Source organism: Argopecten irradians, unplaced genomic scaffold, assembly GCF_041381155.1.
Source record: "Argopecten irradians isolate NY unplaced genomic scaffold, Ai_NY scaffold_1307, whole genome shotgun sequence".
NCBI lineage: Eukaryota > Metazoa > Mollusca > Bivalvia > Pectinida > Pectinidae > Argopecten > Argopecten irradians.
The window spans coordinates 1-11,827 of record NW_027188773.1 but is presented as its reverse complement, the minus strand read 5'-3'; the positions used below and the strand labels follow the sequence as shown (position 1 = coordinate 11,827).

Genomic DNA, 11,827 nt, shown 5'->3' with positions numbered 1-11,827 from the left:
CCTTTTTGTCATAAAATTTGATTCTGGGCAGTCAAAGACTTGCTTGACACATGTCATCTCAGACAACTCACTCCCTAACATTTCTCCCTCTTATCCATTCACTCCCACATTATCTCACTAAAAGTCTGTGCGTTATTGATGTGCACACTGAACCCTCGGTCCACCATGACCACCCTCATCATCACTGTCCTCATCATATGCCTCACTGCCACCGCGACGGCCACTACCTCTGGTATCCTCCAAATCTACCAAGTTCACTTCCTCTACATCTTCTCCAGTTGGAATTTCTACTTTCGGCCGAGCTGGGAGAAGTTTCTCCAGTTTCTGTAAGATAAAAATTAGTTCTTCATGAAAATAACAAAAACAATGTTCTAAAGTTTGACTTCTAGATTTTCAATGTGTATTGACATATAATTGTATTCCTCAAGAAAACAATTGTTATATGAATCAGTGGAATATTGGACTTTCTTTTGTTGCAAACATACCATATTTTTGCGCGTAAAGTGCACACTTTTTTTCCTTAATTTACAAGTGAGAAGTTGGGGTGCGCACTATACCCAAGTACAAGGCATATGCATGGCCTTGGTCATGATCACCAACCGACAGATTCTAGAGTGCAGAAGTTGTCGTGATAGGGTTATGATTAAATACTTGGGCCTTTGAGTCAAAGTTCAATGCACATATTCAATATAAAAATTGTAACATCACTTGAAATTTCTATCTTTAATTCATTGAAAGTTTGTTTGGGAGCACGAGTTAACGACTGGACACATGTTTCGATCATGAATCTTCAGTAAGGTATCTACAAATCTAAATGGAAAAAATAAATATCATCTGGAGCTTAAAACGATGTATAAATGTGTAATTAATTTGTCACATTAAACAGATTACCTTATAAATATGTTTGGCTAGTATATGAAAACTTTGAACTTGCAAAATGTTTACTACGGAAGTGAAATACAAAGCCAGCAAATTGGATACGAAACTAAAGCCTACCTATATAACACTGAGGCGCTGTAAATGATGGTATGACTGTACAAGAGATCCCAAAGGGATCTAGGTGCCCACCAAAGAATATCTCCGTCCGACGATGGAAAGAGTGATCTTTTCTCTGCATCAAAACTTTTTTTACAATTACTTCAAATGAAATTTGAGAAAGATCCTTTCAGCACTTTCTGAGATATATAACAAACTTCAATTATTAAAATCCAAGATGGCTACCTGTCCGCTATCTTGTTGACCGATAGGTCCAAAAATGTAATATGCACAATTATGGTCCTAGGGAAACCTACAAATTAAATTTGAGACAGATGGCTTCAGTACTTTCTGAGAAATAGCGGTAACAAACTTCAATTATCAAAATTCATGATGGTGGCCTGTCGACCATCTTGTTGACTGATCAGTCCCAAAATGTAATATGTATAAGAAGGCACCTAAGGGAACCTGCACAGGAAATTTGAGAGAGATCCCTTCATTCCTTTCTGAGAAATAGCGATAACAAACTTCAATTGTCAAATCCAAGATGGCTGCCTGATGGCCATTTTGTAGACTAATTGGTCCCAAAATGCAATATGCACAACTAGGGCCCAAGGGGAACATACATATGAAATTTGAGAGAGATCCCTTCAGTACTTTCTGAGAAATAGCGGTAACAAACTTTAACTATCAAAATCCAGGCGGTACCAGGTACTTTTTGCTGGTTAAACCTGGCTGTGGTACCACCTGATTTGGGCGAAATTACCTTAGATAGCATATAGATGGTATAGAAAAGTACCCCCTGAAATTGAAATCATACCGCTTTCCCTAAAAGATAATGAAATCCCTGAATATATATGCACAACTGGGGCCCTAGGGGAACATACATATGAAATTTGAGGAAGATCCCTTCAGCCTTTTCTCAGATTGGTCCCAAAATGCAATATGCACAACTGCGGCCCTAGGGGAACATACATATGAAATTTGAGGAAGATCCCTTCAGCCCTCAGAAATAGCGGTAATGTTAAAGGTGGAAGGATGGATGGCCGGCCGGACAGAGGACTGACCATGGACGAAAAGCAATTTGAATAGCCAACCATCTGATGAAGGTGGGCTAAAAATATACTCTTATTACCATCTTTTGTTAATTTAATGACCAGACAGTTGTTTGAAGCGCTGATACACAAAAGGAATCATTTGATTTTGTGGTTTAACCCTTTACCACATGCAAACTAGTAGACTGCATCACCAGGCTTCCATGAGGAAAGTACACAATGTTCAACACGAACATTGTTGCAACATCTGTCAAGTGTATAATCTCAATGGCATTTTTGAAGTTTTCAGTCTGGATTGTTAATACCTTTTTTAAGTTGCATTTATTCACTTTCATGTTTATTTTTGAGAAATGTTTTGGTAATAAAATTGCTTAAAAATGAATCAAACTACACAGTGGTGCTATAATTTCCAAATATTATTCGATATGAGAACTTAAAAAATTATTAAAAACATTTAAGCCAAAAAAAATTTATTTCTCAATTTCTCAGGCCACGCCGCATCAACATTTACCCCCCACACAAACGTTTTTTATGCGCCATAACTTAACAAGAGATCCCAGAGGGATCTTGGCGCCCACCAAAGAATGATTTATGTCTGACAATGGAAAGAGGATCTTTTCCCTGCTTTTCAAACTTTTTCAAACACTACATATAAAAATTTGAGACAGATCGCTATAGTACTTTCTAAGAAAAAGTGGTAACAAACTTCAACAATGAAATCTAAGATGGCGGCCGGTTGGCCATCTTTTTTACCGATCAGTCCCAAAAAGCATTATGGAGCAGTCCTTAAAGGTACTATGAGCACAAACTAGGGTACAAGGGGAAACTATGCTTGGAATTTGAGAAAGATCCCTTTAGTACTTTCTGAGAAATAGCGATAACAAACTTTAACTATCAAAATCCAAGATGGCCGTCGGTCGGTCATCTTGTTCACCGATCGGTCCCAAAATGCAATATGCACAACTAGGGTTCTAGGGGAACCTACATATGAAATTTGAGAAAGATCCCTTCAGTACTTTTTGAGAAATAGCGGTAACAAACTTAAACTATCAAAATCCAAGATGGCCGCCTGTCGGCCATTTTGTTCACCGATCGGTCCCAAAATGCAATATGCACAACTAGGGTTCTAGGGGAACCTACATATGAAATTTGAGAAAGATCCCTTCAGTACTTTTTGAGAAATAGCGGTAACAAACTTAAACTATCAAAATCCAAGATGGCCGCCTGTCGGCCATTTTGTTCACCGATCGGTCCCAAAATGCAATATGCACAACTAGGGTCCTAGGGGAACCTACATATGAAATTTGAGAAAGATCCCTTCAGCACTTTTTAAGAAATAGCGGTAACAAACTTAAACTATCAAAATCCAAGATGGCCGCCTGTCGGCCATCTTGTTGACTGATCGGTCCCAAAATGCAATATGCACAACTAGGGTCCTAGGTGAACCTACATATGAAATTTGAGAAAGATCCCTTCAGTTCTTTTTGAGAAATAGCGGTAACAAACTTTTAACTATCAAAATCCAAGATGGCCGCCTGTCGGCCATCTTTGTTGACTGATCGGTCCCAAAATGCAATATGCACAACTAGGGTCCTGGGGGAACCTGTACATGAAATTTGAGAAATATCCCTTCAGCACTTTTTGAGAAATAGCGGTAACAACCTTTAACTATCAAAATCCAAGATGGCTGCCTGTCGGCCATCTTGTTGACCGATTGGTCCCGAAATGCAATATGCACAACTAGGGTCCTAGGGGAACCTACATATGAAATTTGAGAAAGATCCCTTCAGCACTTTTTGAGAAATAGCGGTAACAAACTTTAACTATCAAAATCCAAGATGGCCGCCTGTCGGCCATCTTGTTGACCGATCGGTCGCAAAATGCAATATGCACAACTAGGGTCCTAGGGGAACCTACATATGAAATTTGAGAAAGATCCCTTCAGTACTTTCTGAGAAATAGCGGTAACAAGAATTGTTAACGGACGGACGGACGGACGGACGGACGGACGGAAGGACGGACGGACGGAAGGACGGACGGACGGACGACGGACCACGGACAAAAGGCGATTTGAATAGCCCACCATCTGATGATGGTGGGCTAAAAATTAAAATCAAGACCGCCGCATCGAACGCACCCCAAATTTCCATTCGAACTCGCCCGAAATTTCCATTCGAAAACGCACCCAAAAATTGGCTCCAATATTAGTATGCACCTTTCATTTCCGGTAAAAAATGGCTGCCGATGTCAGCATTTGCTCAAAACGGAATGTTTCCTCCCAGGATTATGTATTTTCAACTGGTTTTCTTTGGATATAGTGAATTTGAGATATTTAAAAGCTGTTCTTATACCCGGTCCACCCCAACTGCGAATGATAAATATTATGAAGTTCCTTACCGTCAATCGATTGACTTGTAACACAGCGAGAAATTCTGTACCGTGTAGCGATAAACGCTAACACTCTACCGACACAACGTGGCTATTTTTAGACTCGAGTACTGTCGCCAAATCCACAGGTAAACTGGTACTGGATGCTACGCTCGGGCCTCTCATCGCTTAACGAAACTGAATGGCTAGTTAGCTTAACCGATCTATATATCATCAACAATGCGTCTGTATCTACTTAAAAACAAAACAAATATTCTTCAAATTGCATAAAAATTCACTTGACTAGTATTTCTTTATTTTAGATATTTTAACAAATCTTCATATTTCTAGTAAAACTGCATATGAAACTCCTTATAGATCTAGCTATGCTCATTACGTAGGGAACCGCCATAACATGTCCCGGCTGCAGGCCGTGTGCAAAAAGTCAAAACACACGTGGGATTTATAAGACGAGTCCTAAACTGTCCTATATTTAGGATTTTCAATAAGTGGTTTTGTAATATTATTACAGCAAAACTGACAAGCTAGAAGGTTAGTGGCATTTTAACCGTACTGTTATATATAATTAGCCATCAGCTTGGATCTGGTGCCGTACAGATAGTGAGTTCACTCACGATGTGATTATTGCAAGCCAACGTAAATGCTATCGGAATGCTCTTTAAAGTTTGTTAATGATCTCAAACACACTTAAAACTTATTGTGGCAATATTAAAGTAACTAAATTATAATATTTTCAAATAGTTCTGATAACTATTCATGTGTAATATCTCCAGACATTGACATGTGTACGGATCGAATACGGCGGACTGCCAATGTTTTTGACATGTTCTGCAAGATATATTTCACTGTTTCAGTTACGGTGGCCAATAAAAGAAAACAAGCACAGTGCAATTATATTATGTTATTTCTTCTAAATACAACACTTTTTGTGCAAGTTGTCAAGCATTTATTGTGAATGTTTTGCAATGAAATTACCACCTTTATAACACTGAATTTGTGGTTCCCCGGACATCGTTTTCCCCCCAAAATTTGAATGCGCAAAATATACCGATAGTAGATTTTTTTCAGTATTTAAAGCCATAAGAAAAAATACATGTGCAAAGTACACTGGTGTGTAAGTAACACAAGATTTTTACGGTATTTGTAACATTTACGATTGTGTTTGGTATAGCTGATGTAGCCAGAGCGCCCCCGCGATTTACCTGTGGATTTGGCGACAGTACTCGAGTCTAAAAATAGCCACGTTGTGTCGGTAGAGTGTTAGCGTTTATCGCTACACGGTACAGAATTTCTCGCTGTGTTACAAATCAATCGATTGACGGTAAGGAACTTCATAATATTTATCATTCGCAGTTGGGGTGGACCGGGTGTAAAGACTGAGTAAGAATTTACATTTTCTACACATGTTTTCATTGATTTTCATGTCCTTCAAGTGAGAAAAAAATAAAATGTTATCTGCCGCATTTGTTTTCAGAGAAATAAAAAATATTCCCGCCGCCTGCACTGACTTTTTAAAAAAGTGGCCTGAGAAACTAACAATTAATTTTTTTTGGCCTTACAGGTCAGAAAATGGTTGATTTTCTCTGTCGGAAATACTCAAAATATTGCCGATTTTTTATAACTTTTAGAAAAAAATTTGCACAAATTACTTGAAATATCGTAAACAAACTAATATATATCTGAATCATGGCTCAGTCAATATATTTGCTCTGAAAAACACTGTTATTTCTTCTTTGTTCCTGCCGGTTCACACCCCATTCACCGCTACTTTCACTTTCTATCGTTCTGAGTTTTGTGTTTGTTGTGGGATGTTTGTACATTATTTGCCGTTGAAAAATGCAAGAAAATAATCTATCAACTTTACTTGAAGTATATTAAAGGTTTATTGAAGTTTTGACAACAAGTTTCTAACAAAATTATCAACACTCACGGCTGTAAACTTGCCAGTCCATTCCAACACGGCGTCAAGTAATGGCGATAGTACGGGACCTCATCGTTCTTCATGACCGTCAGATTTTTGATCGGTCAAATTGAATAAAACATCGTCTAAATCATTGTCAGATTATATGCTTTTAGGCCTGTGATATTTAACTATCATGACATTGTACTTATAATTACAAATATCTACTGTAATATCAACAACAGAAGCCATGATGGCGTCCGTGGTAACATGAGTGAAGCAGTGAACACACGTGTGATTTTCTCGGTTAATTTATTCAGAGTTTTATATAGTAACACTGTGCCGATTTTTTATTGGGTAGAAATTTGGTCACGTCTATAATTATATTGTAAAGGCTGAACATGGGTGGCGCTTTTATCACGTGATACGAAGCTAGCAAAACATTGATAGTCAAAATGGCGTCCAGAGTCGCTTGCATCCAGATCGTGTGAGGGCGCCCAGAGGCGCTTACATTGAAATGGTGCGGGGGCGTCCAAAGTCGCTTACATGTGGCAAGGGGTAAAGGCGTCCAAAGGCGCTTACATATGGTAAAGGGTTAAGAGTATCGTGAGGCTATGCAAAACATTTTCAATGAAGATACAAAATCTGAGATTTTTTTTTGTAAATCCCCCCCCCCCCCCCCCCCGCCCCCAAAAAAAAAATAAAACTGAAAAACAAATCTGCGCAATATACGCAGGTGCACACTTTTTGCGCAAAAATATGGTATTGCATTTGATAAAATGAAATAATACTGAAACAAAAATGATTCCTACCTGTAACTTGTGTTCTGGGGCGAAGTTTTGTGGTGGGAAGGTGATATCAAACTTGACTAAAAGGTCTCCTTTGTCAAATGGACTCTTGTACAAAGGCATTCCTTCTCCTTTTATACATTTTACAGCTCCTACAACAGGGCAATCATGTTAGTTGTAATGAATTCAACAGCAAAAATGATGATATCTTTCCAATGTTTAAAGAATTTCAGTTTGTCAGACTAATGAAATCAAATGTTAATATGAATTCTTCTAATGAGTAGGAAGAAACACAAACTTTCCAAGAAGTCATTTTTCAACTGGTGAAAGTTGTTGTGAAAAAAATGTAGACCCCACCTCCTCCAGTAAACTGACCTATTGTATAGCCCAGTAGTTAAAAGGATTACCTGGATGTATGACATCACCAGGGGGACTTTTGACGAGTAAATCTCTACCATCTAAATGTTTGAGTGTAAACTGGAAACCACAGAGAGCTTCTGTGAGGCTAAGGTTGTAAGTACAGAAGAGGTTTTCTCCATCACGTGTGTATAGCTCGTGTTCCTGTTGCTTCAGCACTATTATAACATCACCAGGCTCCATATCGGGCTGTAACAAACAAAACATTGACTGAGAATATCATAGCCAAAGAAAGAAATTTAATGAGTAACTTAAAACGAAAAAAATAAAACTAAAACGAAATCATAAATCATTAGTGCTAATAAAGTGAATGTTTGCACATGTAGCCCTGTTGACAGTTTGAAACTTGGGATTAATCAGATCAGAACATATTAAAGTCAAACCTGTGTATAAAGGACACCAAGGGGAAAAGGCTTAAGTGTCCTTTATAGACAGGTGTCAGTGTTTTGACAAGTTATGCCCCATGATTATTACAACATCAAACACACAAAAATCATTTTGATTCCTTTAACCACTCAAATTCTATGAAGAAGAAGAAACAAATATAAAATTCAATTAAATGCATTACAAAAAATATTTATCACATATTAATTTGGGCTGATTAGCCTCATGATTAATATAGATATTCTTATAAAACAGAGAACATCAATTTCCTTTTATTTATTTAGTAAATTGGCCAATTATTTTTAACTGTCTACACGTTGATCAAGGGACAGAGCCTTTCGTGAAGGTTTTGAACAAGCCATAATATCGTCTGTGTTTGTAAAATCCCAAATAAAAAGTGGCACAAAATGAGAAAACCGATGTTTGGGCTTGTTCAAAAATTTCCATTTGGGGTTGACAATATCTTGGAAGATTCCATCTTTTCGCTACTCATTGGTCCGTACATGTAATTGTTCTAAACACATTGTTAATGAGCTGAGTAAAGTGTCCACGCTGTCTTGAATCTCTGTTATTTCAGACAAAACAAATGTAAACACATGTAGTCATGAACTGGCTGACATCAAAAAGTCGCTTTACAAACAATGGTTCACACCCAACGAGTCCCGATGGTGTATTCCAACACAAATATAATGCAAACCCCAGAGTGTTACAAAAGGTGACGTAAGGGAAATAACTCTAATTGACTAACGCAGAAGAACATTACCAATATGGCTTCCTTTGTTGTTTTACCGATGCACAGGTTCAGATAAGATGTTCGCTGTTTGTATTATAGGGTTAATTTTAAGTGTTCGCTTTCTTTATAGAAAGTGTCTGCTATACACATTCAATTCATACAGTGATTTTCATTCAAACACAATGTCTTTTTTTGTGCCCACTATACTGTATATCTATGTAGTCTAACTTCTACTGAAAGCTTATGTTTTTTCGAGTGAAAGTACCGACGTTCGAAAAATTTATTTGTGTCCCTTATATGGAAATTTTTACCAACTTACGGACTAAATTTAGTGTCCGCTGTCCGCTATATACATGACATTTATATAGTGATTTTTGTTGGGGATTCCTAGCACAGTCCGTTATGGACAGGTGTCCGCTATATAGAAGTGTCCGCTATTGCAGGTTTGACTGTATGATGTGTTGTATATTAAATTACATACCAGCTGGTCACCTTCCCATCGAAAGGTAATTTTCTGGTTATCCTTCATGCCTTTGTCCACATTGACCTCAAGGATCTTTGTTTGATTGACCACTTTCTTTCCTTTACAGTCTTTACACTTGTCCTTCTCATTAATAGTCTCACCTGTAAACAATTATAGTTCTTTACGGACTGCAAAAATGATTTTTCAAAACAAATTTTGCCAATTTGGGGTCATGTGTATAGACTATTTAAGAAAATAAAGACTATCAGGGCTTTTTTTGGGCCGATAATGGGGCCTTGATCCTAAGTTATTTTCTGTTTTCCATTTCACCCGTTTTATTCTCAAAATAAGGTTAAAATGTTCATTCCTAATTCAGCCAGAAAAACCCCTCTAAGTTCAGTGCAGCTTATCAGGATTTTTAGTTATACTCAGTCATTTTAGGCTAGAAATATTGTGTTATGGTATTGTTAGCCTTAAACCAGAAATTGAATATGTCTAAATTACCTGGTATGTTCATACAAGAGATCCCCGAGGGATCTTGACGCCCACCGAAGAATGATCTATGTCTGACAATGGGAAGAGGGATCAATTCCCTGCTTTTCAAACTTTTTCCAACATACTACATATAAAATTTAAGACAGATCGCTTCATTACTTTCTGAGAAACAGCGTTAAAATCCAAGATGGTGGTCGTTTGGCTATCTTGTTGACCGATCAGTCCCGAAGGTACTATGCACAACTAGGGCCCAAGGGGAACCTACACATGGAATTTGAGAGATATCCATTCAGTAATTTCTGACAAAAAGCGATAACTATCAAAATCCAAGATGGCTGCCAGTCGGCCATCTTGTTGACCAATCGGTCCAAAAATGCAATATGCGCAACTAGGATCCTAGGGGAACCTACATATGAAATTTGAGAAAGATCCCTTCAGTGCTTTCTGAGAAATTGCAGTAACAAACTTTAACTATCAAAATCTAAGATGACCGCCAGTCGGCCATCTTGTTTACTGATCGGTCCCAAAATGAAATATGCACAACTAGGGCCAAAGGGGAACCTGCAGATGAAATTTGAAAAGGTCCCTTTAGCACTTTCTGAGAAATAGCGGTAACAAGAATTGTTAACAGACAGACTGACTGATGACGGACCACTGACAAAAGGAGATTTGAATAGCTTACCATCTGATGATGGTGGGCTTAAAACCATAAAAGATTATGTTGAGTCATTTCACTAAATAATTGGCAGTGTATATATATCAGTGGCATCACCCTATGTGACTTATAAATTACAAGTAATTTATGGTGAACACTATGTACCACTACTGATGATGATGAGTTAAATATTTACCTTCTCCATGACAGTCTGGACACACAGATTGCATTTGTTGGACCATACCAGGGCCAAGTTGTCGGAGTGTTACCTTTACACCACGGCCATTACATGTCCTACATCTGTGCATGGCACCTTCTTTTCCACCAGATCTAGAAAGAAAAGAGACCCATCTTCAATTTTCAAAAAACACTAGTAATTCTTAACAAATGTAAAAAGAATCTTTGTAATGCTAGCATATTTCAATGTATAGAAAATAAAAAGAACCAATTTGTTTTTCCTAGTTTCTTAATTAGCCTAGGCTGTAATTATGGCTGCCCAAATTATTGACACTAAGTCTTACTAACAATACTTACCCATTGCATTTTGTGCAAATTACTGTTTTGCTGAGTTGCAACTTGGATGTTTTCCCATTATATAGGTCTTCAAGTGTTACTCTGAAAATGAAAGTTATAAATGATGCATACTTATTACAGATGTTTATTGTTGTCAAAATCCTAATTAAGGATACAGTGGATAAATAACATGAAAAAATTTACCTTGAAAATGGAACTGAAATTAATATTCATAAGTTACTTTCGAAATACACATTCCATCAAAAATTCAAACAAAATCCAGGACTTCAGTTCATGATAAACATCTACACATAATTGGAGACTCCAATTTATAATTCCTTCCACTTTTTACTGGTAATAATAATATTAGCAATTTTCCTGAAAAATCACAGAAGATACAAAATCTATGTTTCAGGGAATAACAGTAAATATATTTATTAAACGGTTAAATACCTGAGAGGGTGAAGTGTGTCCTCGCCCTTCCTTCTACCACGTCGTCCTCCCATTCCACCCATTCCCATTCCTCCCATACCAAATGGACCACCACCAAACATTCCCCCAAACAAATCTCCAAACATGTCTGAGAAACCTGTAATATACAAAACATTATTTCTAAAAACCGGCTTAGGGTTCGACAAACAAAGACAAACTTGATATGATAGAGTCTACTGAAAACAGGAAATATCTTCTAATTTGTGTCCAGGAACAACATAAAATTCTGACACTACACATTATCTGCTACAAGAACGGAATTATCAGAATAATGCTTAACTTAATATTTATCAACTACTAAGGTATTATTTCTGATCATTCCAAAATATTCTTATCATTAAGTTGAACAGAAACCGATGGCAGTTATGATATTCATTTTACCTCCAGCACCGCCACCTCCACCTCCTTCTTTAAGTCCTTGAAGCCCAAACCTGTCATAGGTTTCCCTTTTCTCAGGATTAGAAAGAACTTCATAGGCAAAACTTATTTCTTTAAACTAGAAAAAAAAATATAATAACTAAACATCAACAACTAAGTAATGTAACAGACTTGTAATGATATAATGCATG

At 37.3% G+C, this 11,827-nt stretch overlaps 1 protein-coding gene across 1 annotated transcript; it reads right to left on the bottom strand.

Annotated features, from left to right (window-relative positions):
- Window positions 1-6: 6 nt before the first annotated feature.
- On the bottom strand, window positions 7-11,754 carry LOC138314074 (dnaJ homolog subfamily A member 2-like; the record flags this gene model as incomplete). Its single annotated transcript, XM_069254263.1, has 8 exons — window positions 7-324; window positions 7,131-7,258; window positions 7,514-7,712; window positions 9,122-9,264; window positions 10,450-10,583; window positions 10,788-10,868; window positions 11,220-11,355; window positions 11,640-11,754. Coding segments are annotated over 8 exons (1,128 nt in total), but the record flags the coding sequence as incomplete, so codon positions are not given.
- Between the last annotated feature and the right edge of the window lie 73 nt (window positions 11,755-11,827).